Below are 24625 nucleotides of genomic sequence, written 5' to 3' on the forward strand. Positions count from 1 at the left end.
ACAATTAATTGCCCTAATGCATGTTTGTGAATGAACGATAACTTGATACAGAGGAATACTGAGAATCTTAAACTGTTTTATTTTTCAGAATTGGAAGTCAGTTAGATGCAGTGGGAGCTAATTCTCTTAGATTTAATGCTCAGTTTGAATGTGGGAATCTCAGGAAAGCTATTTGGGTAATTTATTCATTTTCTAATTAATAATTAAAGAAATATCTCCAGGATAGTGATACAACATTTCAGTCAATGTAGAAATTCATTCAATATAAGTTAAATGGTTGGGGGTTTCTGGCATTTAATAAAAAGTATAAGGTATGGTCAGAGCCATAAAAATTCCCCTCAAGTTGCAAAATTTGTGAAATTCTTCAATCTATTCAAAATTATGTTATTTTTATTAACATGAAAAAGATGACAGGATCTAAACACTTTTAATAGTTCAGAAATGTTGGTTGTGTTATTGCTGACATACTGAACATTTTGAAATTTATGTATTTTCACCTTAAAATTAACATTTGCAAAATTTAATTGAAATCATGTTATTTGATAAATATATTGGGTTTTTTTTATGCCCCATTATGGTCATTTTGATTTCGGTCTGTTTGACATTCATCTGTCTGTCTAGCTTCAGATTAAAGTAGAGGTCCAATCAACCTGAAACCTAGTACACATGTTCCCAATAATATAATCTTTCTAATTTTAATGCCAAGTTAGAGTTTTTACCCCAATTTCATGGTCCAATGATATATAGAAAATGATGGTGTGAGTGGGGTATCTGTGTAATATGGACACATTCTTGTTTTATTATCAAATTCATGTCCAGTAAATTGACCTTTTTTATGGAGACATGATAAACTGTCTTAATAAAGAGACAATGGTTTATTATAAGCACTCTTGGGTTAAGCACAATTATGTTAAAAACTAAAGAATTAGAGTCAAAATTTTCCAATTATATCATTGCTATACCACAACTAAAATTGATTATATAAAAGAATTTCCTTGTCAGGTCAAAATCAAGTTTTTAAAAGAATTGTTTTCTTTGCATTATTCAGGTGAGGGAGTTTGAATATGACTTAATTTTGAACCCAGATGTCAACACAAACCACCACCATCAATGGTTCTACTTTGAAGTTAGTAACATGATAGCAGATATACCTTACAGATTTAATATTGTTAACTGTGAGAAACTTAACAGTCAGTTTAACTTTGGTGAGTATAGATTTAGTACAGACTAAATCTGAAAAATCAAAGTTAGCAAAGTACCTACCTGTAAAACGACAAAGTATCTACAAGTTACGCTTCAAAGTACAATGTACCTCTAGTAAAGCTACTTATACTTTGCAAAGTTGTTTTTACAGATTTTGATTTGATAAATAGGAAAGATAGTATTTATACAGATTAAATATTGTGGAAATGTTATTTTTTAGTAAATCTTGCAGGACTTAGATATGAGTTGATTCCAAATTTGTTATTTACCATTGTCATCATAGGTGAAAGCAGTTCAAGTAATGGCTTGATTCTGTTTGTTCTTTCCATGACCCCTTTGATGGAAAACTTTTGTCTTCAGATTTCTTGGCCTCTATTGAAGGAAATATTTTATATTCAGTCTTCAACCTGATAAGTATAGATTATCGGGTTTTCTACACATTGATATCGTAAAATATCAGCCGCGAGCCACAATGTGAACCTTTTTAGCAAGTGAGTAGAGTGAATGAGCTAAAAAGCTTTCAGTTGTGTTGAGCGGCTGATATGATTATTTACGATATCTATACAAAAAAACCATGATTATCTGTTTATAGTTCTATATTACTGGTCTTTTTTCCCTCACTAAGACAGTTTTACGCTCGACAAAAGCAAGCTAGATAACATCTCCTCTCACATTGTGATGTCACTGATTATGCCTGCTCTCTTCTCAAAGCTGTGATACAAGAATCAACTAAGCAGGGTGATATAGGTGTAGAAAAGGAAGATAATGATGAGTTTAAGCTTGTTAGCAATTTTAACATCTGCCATGCAGCCACTATCTTGTTTGCAGATAGTTTACCACTCTTGCTATACAAGAAAAAGTCAAAATGTTCTTTATTTCAATTAAAGGGAATGATAAGTTATGGCTCTGTATATATGCATCGAAGAAGAACCAGACACAGTATTGGTCTTGTAGACTCAGTTCAAGTTGTTTGTAATAACCGTTTCAAAATCTGCTTTAAACATGTGTTGAAAAGTTTCATGCAGAACATATATTAATTAATTTCAGGTATGAAACCAGTGATGTTTTCTGTGACAGAGTCTATAGAAGGACGGCCATTTTGGTCAAGAGTTGGTACAGATATCTGCTATTATAAAAACCATTTTACACGGAGTGCTCAAGCTACTGGAGGCGTTAAGGGCAAAACATATTTTACAGCAACATTCACAGTCAAATTCAAACATAACAAAGACATATGTTACATGGCATACCATTTCCCATACACATATACTACATTACAGGTGAGTTTGAGAAAATAAGTGTTAATGGAAGATCTTTTGGTGTATGTAGCCTATATTTATAAATGGGCAATTATTTCATAGCGATTTCAATAATGATCTAAAAATTACACTAACTTTCAACAATCAAGTGCATCCCAATTTTTATTTAACCTTCCCTTATTAGGGCCCAGCTGAATGATGGAAACCCTATAGGGATCAGTCTATCTGTTCATCCCTCTGTCTGTGCTTCCGTTCATAACAAATTGTGTCCACTCTATATATAGAGAACCATTATCATTTCATATTTTATACTTGACATGTATATTAACCACACCAGAGGATGTGTTGTAATGTTTGTACATGTTGTAATGTTTGTACAACTTCCTAGGTCAAAGGTCAAGGTAAACATTTTGGTTTCAGTTGACAACTCTATGTCCTGTGGTAGAAACCGTGTCCGCTCTATATCTTGTGAATCGTTATGATTTCAAAGTTTATACTTGACATCAAGGATCCGGAAATTTTTTCACCTAATTTCGGTCATTTTCATACAACTTAAAAGTTGATGCCCCTTTTCAAAAAATGATTGTCAAAATCACATTACTGCATGAGACTCATTATGAGTATGCTCATACTCGATCGTCATGTTCGTAGCATCAACAAACTTGTTTCACTATTGCATCGCATTTACTTCATGATTTGTCCTACCATTTTCCATAAATCGATCAAGGGCAATTAACGGAAGGCAACAGTTTAAAAATAAAATGATTTTAATGACTCAAAACGATAATATCCTCAGTAATCGCTTACGTTTCCTTTGATTTTGAAGTCAAAATTCAAACCGGATGTACTGCGACAGTACTAAAATGAACAATTCCGGACTCATTTCCGGGATTAGTTTTGTTTATCCAAATCACAGGAAACCATCGGCTTTTTAATATTTTACCTTTAATAGTGTAAGAATATTAATTAAAATAGTTCCACTAGCTTTATTTAGGATGAAATTATTTTAAATTTACAATTAATTGTCTAAATCTGAGGAAGAGAATTTCAAGCATGCGTATTACATAGAAAACAAAGCACGTGTGTTAGAAGTAAAAAAAAAAAGTTTCTAGGTAAATTAAACCAAGTTTTAATTTAATTTTAAATCATAATTGACAATTGTCTAACCTGTTGAGTAATTAAATAATGAAGCCAGTTGGTATGGAATTTCTTTATAATAATAGTTTGGAGCTTGTGATTAATTGCCAGGTGTGAATTAAAAACACAGGTAAAGAGATTAGGAATCATTAGCCAAATGCTTCTGGAGGCATTAATTATAGTTATTAGGAGGGCCCTCAGGATTATAACACTTTATTGAAGTGGCAGTTTAATTACAGGAAGTCAATAACAAAACAAAAATATGTTCAAAATGGCGATTTTGAAAGTCCATCTCAACGAAATGACCGAAATTATTAAGGTTGAAAAATAAAATTTGACCTAAATCCCAATTAAAAGTTTAGGACATTATAGTTTCAGTTTAGGACATGACTGGCAAATATGACCGTTTCCGGACCCTTGCTTGACATGTATATTTTTCAATACCACAGGGTGTGTCATAATGTATCACTATGTCTAACTTCCTAGGTCAAAGGTCCAGAGTTCGCGAAAACTTCGTTTGATCCGTCGGTCATTGGACCGACAAAGCAAAATTATTTGTCAGTCCTACAAAATTTTTGCCAGTCCTAAAAAAATCTGTCAATTTGATCCTAATATAAAATAATAACATATTTTATCCAAAAATATCTTTATTATTATTTTTAGTTTTATTTTTTCACAGCCACGGACAAATTAATAATAAAGGACACGTTCTGTTCTTCTGATTGTTCTTATAGTCATCTTAACTATCAATTTCATCAACTGAATCATTTTCTCAGTATTTGTTATCTCCATCTAAGATTTCAATCGCCGATTGTTTGCCAAGAACAAATTTAGCAGGCCACGTGTAGATCGGCACTAAGTTTTCCATAGGTTTCAGCTTGTCTATAATAACAGGAATCCAGTACCGGAAATAACCTGCAGGTACATCTGAAGACCGATGTAAATACGTATTGGAATTAGTTGCGATACAACTAATTACCGATAAAAAGGGAACTACAACGGCCGTTTTTACATCGGTCTTTAGGACCGACACTAGGTTTCAAAATACTGGTCCGAGTCTCATTTTGGCGGTCAGGACCGACAGGACCGACCATTTTCGCGAACTCTGAAGGTCAAGGTCAAAAACTTTTGATTTCAGTTGACCGCCCCATGTCCTATCGTAAAGATACACATTGTTTACCACATATTATTCACAGCGGGCCCACAGAGATGGCTTCAATCCATAGATAGATATTATTTAAGAATCCTATCAATGTACTGGTACAGATATTCTTCTAAAAATTTCATATATTTTATATGTATAGATTATAACATGGCCTTTTCCATATTGGCCCTGGTATCATCCTGAGACTCCCATATCGGCCTTGAGGCTTTAGCTAAGGTCCGATATGGGTCAAGGGATGATACCAGGGCCAATATGGAAAAGACATGTTATAATCTATTTATCACATATTTAAGTTCTGTGATTAAGGACGCAATGATGTGACGTCATTTGGAATCGGGGCACAATATCAATATTCTCTTTTTCCCCCAGGCAATTTTGAAGTTATTGCATATGCAAAACCCAATGTATTTGTAAGAAATATGTGATAACCTAAACTTATATTCATTTGTTAGACTCAACGGCTTATCAAAAATGTTGTATTTTATCTTCCAGACTCATATCCAAATATGGGATAGATCCACTGATCATTCACAGATATTTTTCCGTAATCAAACATTTTGTCAGACGATTAGTGGTAATAATGTACCAGTATTAACTGTCACAGCTCAGCCAAAGTCATATAGTAGAGATAATGTAGAAGAACTTAGTAAGTAATTAGTAGTTATCTCTGTCACAGCTCAGCCAAAGTCATATAGTAGAGATAATGTAGAAGAACTTAGTAAGTAATTAGTAGTTATCTCTGTCACAGCTCAGCCAAAGTCTTATAGTAGAGATACTGTAGAAGAACTTAGTAAGTAATTAGTAGTTATCACTGTCACAGCTCAGCCAAAGTCATATAGTAGAGATAATGTAGAAGAACTTAGTAAGTAATTAGTAGTTATCACTGTCACAGCTCAGCCAAAGTCATATAGTAGAGATAATGTAGAAGAACTTAGTAAGTAATTAGTAGTTATCTCTGTCACAGCTCAGCCAAAGTCTTATAGTAAAGATAATGTAGAAGAACTTAGTAAGTAATTAGTAGTTATCACTGTCACAGCTCAGCCAAAGTCTTATAGTAAAGATAATGTAGAAGAACTTAGTAAGTAATTAGTAGTTATCTCTGTCACAGCTCAGCCAAAGTCTTATAGTAGAGATAATGTAGAAGAACTTAGTAAGTAATTAGTAGTTATCACTGTCACAGCTCAGCCAAAGTCTTATAGTAAAGATAATGTAGAAGAACTTAGTAAGTAATAAGTAGTTATCATGGTTATATGGATAAGAGATTCATACCATCATACAGAAATCTCATGTGGTTATACGTAAAATGAAATGTGTTTAAAACCCAGAAAATTTCTTGAAGACAGCAGAGCAGGTGTGGGAATACAGAGACTGTGCTAACAATTTGTTGGTTACTATTAAACCTTTTCAACAATTCTCGACTCTGACTAATGACACCTACAGTTTACAGGTAAAATGGAGGGGTCGTCTCAAAGACAAAAAATGTCTAGTTATCATAACGATACATAAATTCGGTTTGGTGGTTATATATGGCCACAGAAGATATAAATAATATAAAAAGTAAATAAAAATATTTCTCTATCATACAATATTCTTATTACATCTATAACACAAATTTCATGTTGAATTGACTAAAAAATTACTGCAATCATTCCGCATCCTGATCATCTTTCTCTTCAACTTTATGATTATGCCGAGAATAAATGTGTATCTGTGAAAGTTTTTCTGGAAATTTCTGAGAATTTCTGAAACATTATTACTGGACTGTTTGTTGGTCTATTATCACACTTGTAAACACTTTCGAGACTTGTAAATGATCTGAACCTTACTCGATGTACATATTCAATTTTGGGAGGGTAAAAACATATTGATTTCAAAGATCAAAGGGAGAGATCAAGATACCTTGTTAAAGTTGGTGTATTTCCTTCTTGAATAAGGGGGATGCATCAACATTTAAGCAGTACATACCTGCGTGTGGAATTTATAATTCAGCATACTAGTTACTATAGAGCTTAACATTGTCATTGTCAATTCTTTTTGTTTAGTGCTAAGCAGGGGTTGGGAGTCCAATGACTTTTTCCCTCATTTAATTATATGGTCGTCCTTACGGACTAATTGTCCAATATGATTGCCCGTGTTCCGAAAAAACAACAGACTTTGTCCTTTTTATCGTAAAGCCATTCCTCAGTTCTCGAAAATTACCTCCTAGTTTCTTGCAAGAAGCGGGATTTGCTTAGCAATAGAGTTTAATGGGGTCCGTGTTCATCAAGTATTGTTGGTTTTATATGTTACACTGTCATTACTATATTTTATTTTATTGTCAACAGGTCAGAAATTGTTTCTTTTTTCCTTGACAAATCTTTGCCGGTTTTATAATCTTTTAATTTTGTTTTTTCATACTACTCATTCTTTTTGAATTTCGTCTATGACCATGCATAAGGGATTTTGTTTTTTTTATCTTATTAGATTAGTAAAACTCCGTCTCATTTTTTAAAATGTTGATACTGTGTACGGCCTTTTTGGAAATAAGGCTTCGCCTTCTAATTTGATTTCTTTTTAGTCGATCAGAGATCGCTGTTTCTTTTGTTTGTTAATTTTTATCTGTATTTTTCTTCTGGTTTTTTTTTTCACCGTACAGTAAGTTGATCTTTGTTTTTTCCTTCTAGTTTTAAAAACCCATGCCATTTTACTCTGTTGGAAAGTTATATCATTATCAATCAAACAAACTTAAAGCATTCAATCTCTAAGTGATGCATATATAGTATTATTTATTTTTTTAATTTTTGAGACGACCCCTTACATCTTACCTGTCGTAGTCGTGCTCAACTGTAGGTGTAGACAATTGTTGAAAAGGTCTAATACACCATTAAATTAAATGCAGTCTTTTGTATCTGTAAACCACTGCAAAACGCACCAAAGGAATGAAACTGATCATGTTTAATCATATAATACAAATATAATCAATACTAAGTATACAAGCATGCATGTTGATCTTGATTGAGCAACATACAAATATTATTACTCAGTCCACACGGATAGTATATAATAGTTTCAGTATACATGTATTTATACATTCTTTGTTCTAAATTAAGTCCACATGAATAGCGATAAAAATAGTTTCCGTGTTTTAAAACATTCTTTGTTGTGTTTCAGGAAGTAGACCTTATATATTTCTTTCTGGAAGAGTTCACCCAGGAGAAAGTAATTCTAGCTGGGTTATGAAAGGTAATTTGATTTGTGTTTTAAGTATGTTTGTCTACCTTTTAGTTCCATTTATTGAATGTATAAACTTCCAATATGGTTTTACTATTTTATTTATGTTTAAAATGAATTACAGCCAAAATTCAAATCTGACATGTTTAATTCATATCTTTGATTTTTTAGTGCAAAATGTATGTTTATGTATAAAATATCATACTATTGTTTGTCTGGTTGTAATTATGCATTAAAAATCACTTAGATGAGACCTTGAATATTTACAAATGGATATTGAGCAACCAACAATCAATTATTCTTAAATAGGAAATTAAAGAAAGGTATGATATGAATTCAAATGCGCATGATAAGTATTTGTGGTGTAAACTTCATCATGTACATTGAAGACTTAAGTTTGCAAAGCTAGTAGAAATAGAGAATATTTTAGTGGTCTAAAACAACGGCCAAAACTTGAAATATAATAAACATTCATCAAAGATACAAGCTTCTTATTTTTTTACTCCTTACTCGATTTTTGCCTACCGAAAAAATTATCAGTGACGCTCAAATATTGTAGGTGTTTGTGATATAACGCTTTGCACACAAAGTGTACCTGTGCATATTATTTTAGGATAAGAATTTTTATTTTGCAATTCCAGGAACCATTGACTTTTTGCTCAGTAAGAAACCAGCAGCTCAACAACTTAGAGAAAATTTCATTTTTAAAATTGTGCCTATGTTAAACCCAGATGGAGTCATCAATGGAAAGTATGTCTTTCTATCTATCTATATGTAGAACCTTAAATTATGGAACAAATTATGGAAAAATATATCTTTTTGTAGTAAATTATTAAGAGAGTAACAATGACTATTTTGTGCAAATACTCTTAAAACCAAAAAGCCAACAAGAAGTCCACTCTTGTTTGTCACTAATCAAACTTGACATATAATAAAGATTTCTTTCATCTTGATATAAATAAGTTATTGCTTTGATTTAAATTGTAGAAAGTTATCACTGATTTATATTGATTATAAATTTATCTTCAATAGAAGATGTGGTAATTTTTACAAAAATGTTTCAATATTTCTAGCCATAGATGTTCATTAGCTGCAGAAGATCTGAATAGAAGATGGGACAACCCCTGTCCTAAGTTACACCCTACTATTTACCATACCAAGGGACTTCTACAGTATCTACAGATGATAAATAAATCTCCACTGGTAAGTCGAAAATCATCTACTGTAGATTCATTATTATTCGTTGGATACCAATTTTTCGTGAGTTTCTTGGGTGCAGGTGAACCACGAAATCAAAAGTTCAACGAAAAGCATATTTTATATAGGCTTTGTATACAGAGATTGTCAAAACCACAAAATCAAATATCCACAAATATGCATTTTTTCAGCAATCCACGAAAATTGATACCCACCAAACTAAATGAATCCACAATACTTTCCAACCTTATCTGTCATAATCATAAATGTGAATGTGGCACATAGTTGATCTTCCATTTGTCTACCTGTATTTTGTTGTTTTTGTCATTCTAGATTGATTTCCTAGAAATCATTATGGGTTTAAAAGATATTTACCACTGCAATGTTCTTTTTTTTTAGTTTGTTACTGATAATAACATTGGATCGTTGAAAAAAAAAAGATAAGTTGAGTCAGGGATGAAATTTTAAATAAATTCTGCACAGTTAAACATCAAAACAGGTCTTTCTACTTAAGTAGTTGTCCAGGTCACCATATTCTTAAACACCTGTCCACGTTTTGGATGATTATTTTTATGGATCCTTCAAGAAAAGTAGACAAATTCCAATGAAACTTATAATTTTCAAAAGGAACATATAAATGTTCACAAAAATGATATATAGACCAAGAAAATGACACAGAATTTCTTCAAGACCATTTTAATCCCACAATTAGTCCAATATTTGGTATGATCTCCTAGGGGTAATTTTACAATGTTTTTACAGGTATACTGTGATTACCATGGACACTCGAGGAGGAAGAACATATTCCTGTATGGATGTAGTCCTACAATGTCATGGATACCAAATGATTCAGTTAACCCAGCCACTACAGGAAATAGAATGGAAGATAATGCTTATAAGGTAGTATTAATATTGTAAATAATGCCTCCTGGTGCATGATTGTCTCGCTATGTTGAAGACTCAATGGTGACCTTTGGCTGTTTTCAGTTCTTTGGTCTAGTTGTCTAATCCCCATTTCCATTCTTAATTTTATAGTATTTCACCTACCATTTGTGTGAAGCTATCAAGTGTTATATGTGATGAACTAGTATTAAAACACTTACATTATGCATATCAATAGAAAGATAGAAAGTGGCATTGAATAATATGAGCAGTTCATAGAGTAAAGATTTTAATGTTGTGTCAACTGAAATGTAAAAATATATATTATATTGAAAATGGATGAAAGTTAATACCTTTACATATGTATGTACTTTAAAGTTCTTTATGCCCACACTTTTTTACAACTGTCTGTGAAGTGTCACTTTGAATTGAGCATGTTCTTTGTAGGTGGTGCCTTATATTTTTATGTCTGTGTGTCAGTTTGTTCGTCCATCTGTCCGTCTGTCCCGCTTCAGGTATAAGTTTTTGGTCAAGGTAGTTTTTGATGATGAAGTTGAAGTCCAATCAACTTGAAACTTAGTTCACATGTTCCCTATGATATGATATTTCTTATTCTAATGCCAAATTAAAATTTGTAACCCAATATCACGGTCCACTGAACATAGAAACTATAGTAACATTCTTGTATGAATTTTGTGGGAAAATTTCCTGTAAATCTTTGATATAGAAACATGGGACCTGTAATTTCATATAATTGAAAATGTTGGTGGACTAGTTCTCTCAAATCTAACAATTTTAGAAACTATTTTAAACAATGTTTTTTTCCAGGAGTACCCGGTAAAAATTGGATTTTTTTATCAATATTTTTGAAAAATTGAGTCATTGGTCATTTATAAATTAAGAAGTTTCAATAAAATTGCAAAAAGTTATTTATCAAATTTGCCTGCAAATATTGTTCTACTGAACTGGTACAACCTGATGGCAGTTTATTATAAACATGAGCAAAGTTATTTTATTTTCAATTTATCAATATCAGTATTTTATAGACAAGATAGTGATGGTGTTCCAAATAAATGTTTAGATACACAAGGAGCTTGAATACAATAGATTTTATTGGTTATTTGAATAATTAGCTACATTTATCAGGCGCGGATCCAGAGGGGGGGGTTCCGGAGGTTGGACCCCCCCTTTTTTTGGACGATCAATGCATTTGAATAGGGACATGTGATTGGAACAACCCCCCCCCCCCCCCCCCCCCTTTTTAAAATGTCTGGATCCACCCCTTTATCAATGGGCATAAAACTACATGAACAGTTATTTGCTTATATTGATTATGATAAAGACTTATTGTGTCCACCATAGGATTTGTGTGTTTATTGACTAAATAGCATATTTTATATATAATGTTTTTAAACATTATTTACCTTTCAGACACTGCCAAGGATTTTACACTTAACATCTCCAGTGTTTTCCTGGCCGAACTGTAGTTTTCTTGTGGAAAAGGCTAAGGAGACAACAGCCAGGGTTGTGGTATGGAGGCAGATCGGGGTGCTGAGAAGTTACACCATGGAAAGTACATACTGTGGAATTGATCGTGATGGAAAGTTTAAGGTAATTTTGTATTTCTATCATGAAATAATGAAGTTTGCCAGTTAAAGATGTCTTTATTGGTTAATTTATGCTGTTGGGTTGTTTCTCATCAACAAATCTTTGAATCTAAATGGGTTTCTGATTTTCACCAAAAAAATATTATCATTGAATAAACTCATCATAAATACCAACACTAAATTTTGTAAATACACCAGACATGCGTTTCGTTTACAAAAGACTCATCAGTGACGCTCAAATCCAAAAAAGTTAAAAAAAGCCAAATAAAGTATGAAGTTGAAGAGCATTGAGGACCAAAATTCCTAAAAGTTTTTCCAAATACAGCTAAGGTAATCTATGCCTGAGGTAGAAAAGCCTTAGTATTTCAATAATTCAAAATTTTGTGAACAGTATATTTATTAATATAACCATATCAATGATAATTCATGTCAGCTCAAAAGTGCTGACTACTGGGCTGGTGATACCCTCAGGGAAATAAATCTCCACCAGCAGTGGCATCGAACCATAAATATAAGTTCTTTTTGTAGGATCAACACATTACAACCTCGATGATGGAAGACATGGGACAAAAGTTCAGTGAGGCCCTGATCAGAACTCGTACCAAATACACAACTGAGAATATGGTATCTTTCCCACCATTGTCAGACTCACAACAGAACCTAGGGGCCACAGCTCAGGATCCAGATCTACTGTATGTATAGTTCTTATATCCCGTACAATTTATCCACTTGTGTTTCACTTGATTTATGATAATTGGTTTGTTGTGTAATTAATCATTAGTTTTAGATAATCCAAATATTTGCATACTTTTATGGGGAAATGATATTTTGTTATAATTGACAGTAAATTCTTGTTATATTTGATGCAAATACAAAATGTAGATGGGTTTTTTTTTGTTTTTTTTTGTTTTTTTTATATCTGACAGCTTATAATGAAACCAAGTTGCTTAATTAAGTTATAATTGATTGATATAAACAATATGACAATTAATTATTAAAGTAAAGCCTCCTGATAAAAAAGGGAATTACAAAACTTTTGAAATTTACAAAAAGGGGAGATTATAACAAGATTTTACTGTATTTAAGTGAACTAATTTTACAAATAACACACCTAATTGATTACAGGAAGAAAACTGACAGTAAGAAAAGGTAATATGGGTGTGTTTCTGCTGAACTATGTCATTACTTGGCATCTATCATCTGTTATTTAGAAACATTTTTTTTTATATTTACTTATTCATAGATAAAGGCTGCATATTTAATATAAGAAAACAATTATTTTTTCTGATTTAACTTTTACTGCAGTGTCTTTAATCTAAAATAAGAAAACTTTATTTTGTAGAAAAAGACAGCCTAATTTTTCTTAATCTTATTCTTTTACTGTTTTTGCCAGGAACCTTTAAAATTTGAATAACAAATTAAAAACTACAAGAGTCCCTCAAAATCAGAAAGATGACAAATTTTGCTTAATATATATTGTGGGTTCGTTTATTATCATGTTTACAATTTTTTAATGATTTTTGAAAACAGATTTTTTTTCCCTGGATTTTAATTTGCACTTTTGAAAATTCTGCATAGAAGCGTATATATAGTAAATTTTTTATTATGATGAAGATAAAAATTCATTTATCTCAAAACTTAGTTTCCCATGAATAATAATGAATCCACAGTATCTGATATCTTTTTTCCTAGACTATCTTAACTAAGTATCCATCTCTCTAATTTTGCACACAATATTTATTTTAACATAGAAAAATGTATAGGAAATAGATTTATTAACAAAATTATTTTATGAATGTTTTCATTCTGTAGTTTTAGAAGAGTATTATAGATGTATAAACTTCACAAAATTACATGTTGTGTTTTTTCAAGGCTTTTATACTATTATCTTTATCACTTAAATATGCGCTCAGCCTGAAAGAATTTCTCTTATGTTTTGATTGCTTCTTTCTCAATCTTAATAAACATTATGACAATGTAATTTTGTATGCCCCTACCATAGCTGAAGAGGCTTTAAGGTTACACTTTTCCGTCTACTTCCACCCAAACATCTGAACATTGGTTTCTGTTCTCTAACTATAGTTGCCCTCAACCAAATGTTATAAAACTTATACACCATGTTTATAACCAATAAACACAGATCAAGTTTGAATTTGGGTTGTGTCAATTTTACATTTCTACAGTGTTGCCCCTTTACAAATGAAAAAAAGTGGTGAATTTTTCTTATTGCTTTCTAGCTTAAGTTTGCCTCAACCAAATGTTATTAATCTTATACACAATGCTGATTACCACAAAACACAGAGCAGGTACAAATTTGGTAGCTTCACTTTTACTGTTCTTGAGTTTACTTCTCTTTATAAAACTTATATGCAAGGGGTTGCAGCATCTAAGTCTCATTGACACATTCCACATTTATCATATGATTATGAAATACAAAAGGAAAATGATATTCAGTTAAATTTCCCTATTATAACTGCTGTAAAAATAACTTCAGACAACACAAAATGCTGCTTATTTCATGAGTTTTGAAAGATCAACGTGTTGAAATGAAGGTATTGTTTTAAAGATGGAAATTTTTAATTGACAAATAAGAAAGATCACTTTTATTTTGTATCATGAAAAATTCATGCCACAACAAGGATTGACTGCAGTATAGAAATATTATCATCCTTAAGAAATATTATACCCATTGGTAAACCCTTACTTGAATTTGGGCATTTGTTTTGTGGATGGAATGTAAAGGTAACTAATTTTATGAATTCACCTTTTCATCCCACAAGTTGGATCCTAAAATTTACGTAAAGGTAGGCTTAAGGTTGAAATAGCAATTTCTGTAACAAAATATGTTATTGATATTCTACATCTCTTATTCATCCTTAAGTTTTTTAAACTGTGTTGTACAAAAGACTAAATAGACTGGTATTTGTGTAAACTTATGTGGCTCTACCCTGTGACCAAATAAATCCTTCATTTCAGTAAAAATGATATAGAAAGTAAGTTTTAGAATAGATATATGAATTTAATTACACTGATAGAATAGAACTTTATAATACTGTAATACTGTAAATTAAGAAATTTTTGCGATATTTATATTATTGCGAAAAATGCAACGAGTTAACGTAATAATTTAAACTCTCATTTTGAAATAATTGATATGAATTAAACAGGATTTTTTTCAAAATAGATAAAATTAAAATTGCATTTAGGTCTAAAATGACAAAATCGCAATAATAAATGCATGCAATAATTTCTGAATTTACAGTACTTATCCATATTCCTGAACCTAATTAAAATAACTTATGTTTATTATAGTGGTGACGATGACGATTTGGATGAACCAGTACATAGACGACAGACATTACACAGGAGAGAGGAAGATGAGAATCTATACAGTGGTGGAGAGGATATCGATGATATGAACGAGGAATCATCTGAAGAGGAAATGTACGGAGATGATGACGAAGAAAACTATGCTGATGACCAATCATAGTCTTGATACGTAGAGTTGTTTCTCTTGGACAGTGAGGAAATGTACGGAGATGACGAAGAAAAGTATGCAGACGAATGAAGAGTATAATTATTTATTTTCAACAGATATAATGCTTTGTTTTAGTCCACAATTTACATAAGGATGTAACTTGCTGTATTTCATATATTTGTCTAAACTCTTTTCCTAATCCAACGTATAGGAATGACCTCAATAGTAATAGTGTATTAGTTACTACTTGTTGGGAATATTAAGGTTTGATTTTAGTTATCATATCATTTTTTTTCAATTGAACTTAATGCGTTAGAATTTTTGTAAAAAAAAATTTACAGAGTTAATTGATCAAAATAAGATGTTATAATAAGTACTGTTCAATTGAATTTTATAAACATTTATTTTTGTTTTATTTTGTTGACATCATTATTTGTTAGTATAGTTTAGAATTATACCTTATAAGTATTATTAGAAATCTCAGCCAAAACTGACTGACCTTATGTCATATTAATTATACATATATCATATCTTTTATGCTGATTTGTTACATGTACATGTGTAATTAAATGACCGACCATTTTTATTTTTATTTCAATGTGTGGTTTTTATTTTCTTCTTAAAACTAGCTTTAAAATTGATATACCAAGTATGGTTATGGGTATTCTTATTCTTTTTGTTTTTCATCTTTTTTATATTTTCTTTGTTATACAAAACAACTATTTTTACCTCTTTGCAATAGCGCCTTTCAACTTTAAACTTGTGCTTATATATTTATCATAAAAGTAGCATTTATTTTTATTTAGAAAATTCATCATCTTTATTTTATTCTATTGAAATGATTTAAAACTGCTGTTGATTAAAACTTGATGTAAATAAACAAGTAAGAACATACAATTGCCTTTTAGATAATGAACATTACAAAAAACCTTTCAATTTATTGATTTACAACCAAGATCTGTGAAATCATTTGTTATTTTGAAACTTTGTCATATATAAGCATCAACAACTAGCTGTGATAGTAATGAACTTTGTCAATATATTTTTTTTTCATTTAACATATTGTTATTTATTTTAAGAGCTTTACACTGATATTGTGAAATCTTTGACTAGCCAAAAACTCCTATCCATACTTTCTCTAATGTGTTTTCTGAACGTCTAGACATTTGTATATTAAGTATATATAAGGTATTTTTTTTATTTTATCATTGCAGCATGTAAATCCTGCTTGTGAAATAGATAATTCTCATTATAATCTCTCTACACAATTTAAGATTATTGTACAACATGTATTTAGTTTAGACTGAAAGAAGTTATTTATTCATTTATTATAGTTTTAAAAATACTGCCATTCATGGCATCATAGACATGTTTATATCAGCCATTTTGTACAAGTGTAAAAAGGGGGCATTATTTGTAGATCACTGTTGTGAAGTTAAGAACAAAGATTTATAGTTTAGATTGCTAAAAGAAAATTGATATATGTAAATTATTGAATTAAGGTGGTGCATCTTTCTCCTACATATTATTTAAATTAATATGGTAATCAGATATAAATACACAACACTTTGTACACTGAATTTCAAAAACAAATCAAACAAAAACTTATAAATACATGTTTGGGGTGAGTTAACTTATTTATTTTTGTCCAATGAAAGTTAATATCTTCTAGCCATATATATGTTATCGAAGAAACATTCAAAATTAAAATGAATTTAATGCACAAAAACTTGTTAACAATTTTGTAGGAGACATTCTCCTAGGCAGATTGCGGGGTGAATCCCCCTTTCAAAATCCTACATCGGCATCTGATTCTAAGCATAACCATAGAGAATAGATTTGGACAACAGAATACTACAAAAGAAATATATCTAGTGTCTTGTTTGTCATCAAGTCCATATCATTTCTATAGCATTTTTACTGTTAAAACACATACAGTGTGACTCAGGATAAATAAATCAAAAGCTTTAATTCAGTCATTATCAAAGGAAAATAATATTTTCACCATTGGCATTATACAACAAATAATTATACAGGAATCAATCAAAATGATCTTTTCAGTGAATGCACAACTTTTTGTATAAACAAATTAATCTTTTTTAATGTGTTTCTTAAATTCATACATCAACCATGTCAACAGAAAGCAATATATTCATTTTTCTAGAATAACTAATATTTTGGTAGTTGTAAATACCAGAAATAAGCACTGACATACGAACATATCAAATTTAAATTGAATGCATGAAATTTTACAGCCAAATTTGTTTGGTTGTCTGTATATTATTTTTGATACTGAAACCAAAACTATTCAATTAAGGTTAAAGGTTTAATTCAGCCAACTTTTTGGATCCCCTTATTCTAAATTCCCCGAGTGTGTAATGTCTTTTTCAAAGATAATGCAATGCCTGAATTATCTTTTTTGGGGTTAAGACTGTTGCTCATATTTTGACCAAGCATGCCATTTATGATATGACAGTCAACATTTTTATGCACTGGAGCGGCCAGGCCATGTCATTGTATCATAACCATTTGGCAATAAAAGTTAAAAAGAATTATAAAGATTAGTAATGTTTTTGGTGCAATGTTAAAGGCCAAATGTGGGTCTTGTAGAACATCCTGACTGTGTGGTTAATTAACTGTTTGTTTTAGATGTTTTTGTATTGTTCTATGTTGCTGAAGCTACACATATTTGCAATGAATCATGATGCTTAAATACCTATAACCAGTATTTATTTTATAGTTTTATTTTTGATCCTTATATGAATGTTTAGTAATCAAGCTGATTGGTCAAGCTTGTTTTTGTTTTGGGCCAATGTCTATAATGAATTAGATCTGTCTCTTCACTAACTTATTGATATGTTGATGTATAGTTTTAATCCCTGGAAACCACCATGCAGGTTCAGTTGTACAATATAAAAACTGGTATAAGAAAATTGTACCTTCACCTTTTATAGATGGAGCAAAGATTTCAAATAAACAATTAACGAGTAAAGGGCAATGATATACTTTGACCTGACATTGATATAGTCTTATAAAGAATCTATAATAGAAGAGTAGGGATAGGGATTTATAATGAAAACCCATACCAGTCTGCATGCTTGATATTTAGAAGGGTTGGATAGATTATTCATAATAATAATAGTTTGGCCAGTGGCCAGTAAGTGTTTAATATTTCAGAATGTGAGACACAAATGAAATTGGAATTTGGTAGAATTTGATAAATATGTTTTACATGTATAGCAATTTCAATCTGACTCAAAATATATTGTAGATGTAATTCTATTTTTAAAATTAGATATGATGAATTTTAAGACTGTGGGTATATACACAGAACCATAGCATGTTTTATAATGAGAAGAGCCAAATGCTCTAAAATATGATTAAAATAAGATATTGTTTACAAAGCTGTACTAAACTGATACAGGGTGCTATACCTGACAGGGTAGGTTACTCATTGTATTCAAATGTGATAATAAAATTTTTTTTTTTAGAGATTGTCTTTAAATTAAGCATTTTCACAGATGTATACAAAACCATACATCAAATTTTCAAATTTCAAAATTTATTTTAATGGTCTGACATTTAATTTAATGAACTGACAAAACAAAATCAGTTGTAAATATTTTTGTTGGTAGCCCAATCAATTCCAAATATAATCATTTTTGAAAGAAAATAACATTTAAAGACTGTCCCTAAAATCTGACAATTTTATTTTATTTTTAGATAGGAAATGACATATATTTAATTTACAATTTATTATGTTTTAATAATTTTATTTTTAAATAAACTTTGTATTTAAACATGTACTAACTATTCAGATAATTGATTATGAATAAAAATGCTGGATCATTGAATATCGTTTTTTGTTCAAATTGTATAGGTCAATTGGAAAGTATAAGGGATGAATGACATTTTATTCTGCCAAAACAAGACAACAGTTGTCTGATTTGTCTAACACCGGTACTTAATAATTTGGAGTGTTCTTTCTAGTTTAAGGTGGTACCCAACACCTTAACTAAAATTAATTTGGCTCATTTAATTTTCTTAAATTTTTGACAAAGTATTTACTTTGACTCTTGAACAAAAATATGAAAATTTCAAAAAACTTGAACCAACCGTTTAATCAGAAAAATTACACTGGTTATATAACAGTTTGACAAACAATTATTTTGATCATTGAGATACTTAATATTCCCTTAACACAAAGTCATTTAAAAGTTCTGCTGAATTTACAGAGTTATCTCCCTGTAGTGTTAAGTATTACCTTAAGCATCAAATTTGAGAGCACTATCAAAACACATTTATGCTTTCTATTATATATGTGAAAGTATAGAAAAAAATTATATATATATTATATACCAGTGGTATTAAATAAATGTAACCAAAATTAAAGAGCTGTCAAATTTTTAGTTTATTGTACTCTAAGTGTATCTTTTCTGGTCTAACCTTTAACTATGAACTATGACTGGAATAATGGTGTACATGTCCAGCTGTGAAAGGTAATATTTTTTGGTTCCTTTATTTATAGTAACTAATATTTTTAAGAAGGATAGATTATGAGTTTGTGAGGTATGCAAGTATGACTGCAGAGACAGCAAAAATGTTTTGTATGAAGCTATAAATTTTACAAGGTGGAAGACTTGGATGCTTCATAGCTTGTATATACCGGTAGCTGCCTTATGTTATAGAGTTTCATGTCTGTCAAATTCAACTGTTTCAAACTTAACAGTTGGATCTCAATATTTGGCAAAAAGGATCCTTACAAGGTCTACTTGTCCATCATACAACGTTCACACCACTTCAATCACATTAAAGGCTGAGTTCACTTGAAACAGTATAATCTTCACTTCAGAGTTTCAAGAGTATCACGTGAACGCACTAGAATTGCTATTCGGAACAACTCTTGGGTAAGGAAGGCCCTGACCTAGCATAATAAATTGAAATAAATTCATTGATGTGATGTCATTTAAGGGTTTCTTGAGTTTAACCCTGGCTAAGTGAGGGTTGTAATCAGGTACGAAGGGTAAACTCGAGTGGTTCAATTAGACTGGAATTGTTGAAACCCGAGTTTGTAAAGTTAGCTCGAGAGGTTCAAGTGAATTCGGCCAAATATATCAATTGCAATAGGTTAATTAAGAGTGTATGGAATGATTGTGAGGTGTACTTGTTCAAATAAAAAAATTCTAGGCCTCTTTTTCATGATTTATCAGTCAATGTTTTCAGGGTAAAGTCTTTTTCATAGATAATAAAACACAATCAGCAATAGATCAGCAGTATTTGGTGAATTACCTTGACCTTATTTTTCTTTGTTTGTCAACGTTCAGCTTTTGTAATTAGATTGGTTTCCCTTCTCAGATACTAAAAACAATAGGTTGAATATTTTTGGTGATTGTTGGGATTGAAAAGGGTACATATCTGTCTAGAAGGGTTCATCTGACCTTGACTTTAGTTTCATGGAACATCGATAATGTTAAGTTATGTGATACTTGTAGTAAAACCGTCAAATTAAAGACTTTCAACTTTAATCAATATAGCAAGAAAATTTATCTGCACTGTAACAATTTTCTTAACTTATCATTGTACATAAAGAGTACAAGATCTTATCTCATGGGTGATTGGCATTGACCTCATTTTCATGGTTAAGTGATTCACATTCAATTGTCCATAACATCGTGCTGCAATTCTGAAAGTGCTCAGTGTACAAAACTAGCTAAAGGTTAGACCAGGAACTAAAGGTGTACATCGTGGGTCCCTTTGGGCCAGGTGAGCTAAAAATGAGAATTGCTTACGTACATGGTGTAAGCAGGATACAGGAATCTGACAAAACACTAAGTGGGATCCGGGATCGGAACCCCCCAATGAGACCCCCTACATCTATATATGTTATATCTGTGATATCATTATTTACATTAGGCCTTGACCAGACTATTCCATTGGGCAGATTATAGAATGATGGTCAACTGTGGGATCTTTTTTTCGTTTTAAAGTCCATGTATTCTATTTTGTAACTTTTACAGGCTATTAAATTGCAAATTGAAAATTTGTGTAATGACGTTTGATCCTTACTTTTGTCATATATTGTGTCTTTATTAGGAGACTTGTCTTTAGCTTGTTTTGTTGATGTTTGCTTAAAAGTATCTTAATAAAGTATCTACTATTTTAAAAGTATTGGGTTGTGTTTTTATGCCCCACCTACGATAGTACAGGGTCATTATGTTTTCTGGTCTGTGAGTCCTTTCGTCTGTTCGTTCATTTGTTTGTCCCTCCATCAGTTCGTTCGTCCCACTTCGGTCTAAAGTTTTTGGTCAAGGTAGTTTTTGTTCCTTATGATATGATCTTTCTTATTTTAAATATATATTTTAAAACAAAATTCAACTTTTGACCCCATTTCATGGTCCACTGAACATAGAAATTAAAAGTGTGAGTTTTAGGTTAAAGTTTTTGGTCAAGGTAGTTTTCGATTAAGTTAAAGTCCAATTAACTTGAACCTTAGTACAATGTTCCCTTTTGGTTGATCTTTTTACCTTTAAGGCCAAATTAGATTTTCTACCCAATTTCACGGTCCATTGAACATGGATGAGGGGGGCATAACTTTTGTTATTATCTCATTATTTTAGGACTGAATTAAATTCTTTGCAAGATGACTTGCTTTGTAATAAAACAGACAAATTTATTGTTTCCTGCAAAAAGTAAGAAAGCCATATTAAAAGTGACGCCAATGGGAAATGTAGGTCTAGTAACCGTGCTCTGTCTTTTCGTTAACAGTTTTGTCACATTTTTAAAAGGATCTTATGTTTAATCTGGAGCTTAAACCCTTGTGGAAGGCAAGCATGTTTAACATCTGAATCATGATCCTGTGTGCCAATGGTTAAAACTCATAAAAGAATTGGTTAAATATATTTTAAACACATTGTACACTGAATATGTTAAAAGTTTTTTGGCTTTTATGAAAGGGAATGATGAATAATTCTTTAGTTTACATGTTTATTCAATCAATTTGCATGCAGCAACAGAGGTCTTGCTCTAAACCTTTTAGGCGTTTCAGAGGTTGCTACACTCACCAATTTATTCTTTATTTCTAGAATGTGGAAGGTATCAATTTTATGTTTGACCTTGAGTATAAAGATACTTTTATGTAATCTGTCACTTTTTGTAGTGCCACTAGTTATTGAACAATACTTCCAATCTTGACCAGACTTGTAGCATAGCCAAAGCGAAACTTCATATTCAAAGTATGATGAAGATCATGGTCTTCTGTGAGTAGGTTTGATTTTTATGTGTTTTAAACACCACTTTTACGCTATTTTGTGGCAGCCAGTTTTTATTGCTGGGTCAAGAAAAAAACACCAACCGTCAATAGGAAAACTGATGATTCTAGTCAATAAAGAGTTGATTGCACCCATATGAGGAGGGTTGGAACTCACAACCTCAGTGTTGACTGTCTTGTGAATACAGTAGTAGCTTCTTAGACCACTCATCTGTGTGTAGGCAATTTAATTCTGTTTTGATTAAAAATTTTAATCACAATATATAAGCATCAATAAATTGTACTTATTAATTTCATTTGTCCATGTTTAAGTATGGTGTCTTCAGAACAAACTTAGCTTGAGGCTACAAATGGTCTATATTGCTAACCTGGCATTTTTGCATTAAGACTGAAACAATACAACAAGAATATTTGTGTAGAATGACCCAAAAACTCTATTTCTATGCCCCATTTATGGGCATTATGTTTTCTGGTATGTGTGTTCTACTGTCCATCCATCCTGCTTCAGGTTAAAGTTTAGGGTCAATTTAGTTTTTGATGAAGTTGAAGTCCTATCAACTTGAAACTTAGAACACATGTTTCTTATGATTGGGGCATTGTGTACTAAGGACACATGCATGTTAGTCATAAGTTGGTTGGCAGGAAGAATCTCCAGACATTAGTTTTAATCTACATACCAGAAGGATGATTGTGGGCAAGTCTGGTTTCATAACAACAGACAACATGTGATAAGAATAGCTCATTTGGCCCAAAATTTAGTCAATAATAAAATTTAAAAATATCAATAAAATTCAGTGAACAGGAAGTTGAGAAGCTAATTATTTGAAAATGCATCCAACAGTAAAGCATGTCGTCATAAATGTTGATACCAAATTACAGGAACCTATGATTTATTGTTCCTTAGAAAAATGTCATGGAAATTTTATTGGACAGATGTAGACAGAGTGGTAAAACAGCATACTCCTTCATTAGAGAGGAGGTACTGTGGATTCATTAATATTCGTTGGTTACCAATTTTCGTGGGAACATGGGAACCATAAATTTAAATGTTTAACAAATACAAAATTTGAATAGGAATGTGTGCAAACTTTTCTTGAACAACAAATTTAAATATCCACGAATATGCAAGTTTTCAGCAATCCACGAAAATTGGTACCCACGAAAATAAACGAATCCACAGTATTACAATTATTACTATATAATATTCCCATACTACAAATAAACACAAATTAAAAAGACTGTATATCGTCAAGAGTATTTATTTGATGAGCAATTATGACATACAATGAATGACAATGTAAACACTAGCTGACCACACTATTACAACTATAAATAATGAAATATTATCCCCCCTCTTTGGAAAATGTTACAATTCAGAAAAAAACAAACTTTGAAATAAAACAATAACAAAGCAAATACATTGTATAGGTCTTTTAAATAAAATAAAAGAAAACCAAAAATCTACCTTTCCCATTGTTTAATTAGAGAAGGAAAACATTTCATGTGTTTACCATTGGACTATTGTGTTAACAATAATTCAATGGTTTAAGCATTAAATAAAAAGTTTCTTGTAAGAATCACTTTTCAGTATCATGACTGAGATTAATATATTGTTTTCTGCATACTGGTATCTAATTACTTTAACATTCTGTATTAGCATTGATTGCATATACAATTTGTATTTTAATATATTTCTTCAAATTCTTGATAAATCCCATTGTTTCTATACTTTGAGGGTCAGGCTAAAAAAAACTGATGATGTGAGCAATAACTTACAGTCTGACTGTTAAACATTGACATGCAACAATATATTTATACAAGATTTTATAAATAATAGAATGGACTGATATTGACACACAGAAACATGATAGTTGCCAGTAAAGAGGCTACTGAAATATATTTAAACAAGGATAAATCTTAATGCCCCATCTGTTACAGCTGGGCCATAAAAAATGATCCAAGTTTTGTTTTATAGGAGTTCACAGCAAGCCAGATTGTAGTATTTCTTTCACATATGGAGTACTACTTGTGTATGATCTTTAATGTCAGATGGATTAGGATATGTGGAATTCAAAAAGTCAAAAATAAATGATGGATCAAATAAATGAATATCTCTACTACATAAAGTGTGATCAGAATTGTCTTATGTCATGCATGTCTTGTAAAGTTCCATTGAAATCTATCTAAATGTTAAAGAGGCAGGCATGGCAAGCACTAATT

At 31.1% G+C, this 24625-nt stretch overlaps 1 protein-coding gene across 8 annotated transcripts in view; it reads left to right on the plus strand.

The window, feature by feature from the left end:
- The window catches only part of LOC134715016 (cytosolic carboxypeptidase 1-like), a 35039-nt gene extending 16047 nt beyond the window's left edge, over positions 1-18992 (plus strand). For 7 of the 8 annotated variants that reach the window (XM_063576847.1, XM_063576846.1, XM_063576849.1 and 4 more), the window contains 12 exons: positions 89-176; positions 1049-1205; positions 2251-2483; positions 5257-5410; positions 7915-7986; positions 8616-8724; positions 9048-9177; positions 9934-10071; positions 11485-11664; positions 12189-12352; positions 12786-12809; positions 14973-18992. In XM_063576847.1, coding sequence (XP_063432917.1) covers positions 89-176; positions 1049-1205; positions 2251-2483; positions 5257-5410; positions 7915-7986; positions 8616-8724; positions 9048-9177; positions 9934-10071; positions 11485-11664; positions 12189-12352; positions 12786-12809; positions 14973-15150 — 1627 coding nt within the window. In that variant the 3' untranslated portion in view covers positions 15151-18992. The remainder of the gene's footprint in view (positions 1-88; positions 177-1048; positions 1206-2250; positions 2484-5256; positions 5411-7914; positions 7987-8615; positions 8725-9047; positions 9178-9933; positions 10072-11484; positions 11665-12188; positions 12353-12785; positions 12810-14972) is intronic. The other variant, XM_063576853.1, reaches the window with a different exon arrangement.
- Positions 18993-24625: the final 5633 nt, after the last annotated feature.

This window comes from Mytilus trossulus, chromosome 4 (assembly GCF_036588685.1).
Source record: "Mytilus trossulus isolate FHL-02 chromosome 4, PNRI_Mtr1.1.1.hap1, whole genome shotgun sequence".
Lineage (NCBI taxonomy): Eukaryota > Metazoa > Mollusca > Bivalvia > Mytilida > Mytilidae > Mytilus > Mytilus trossulus.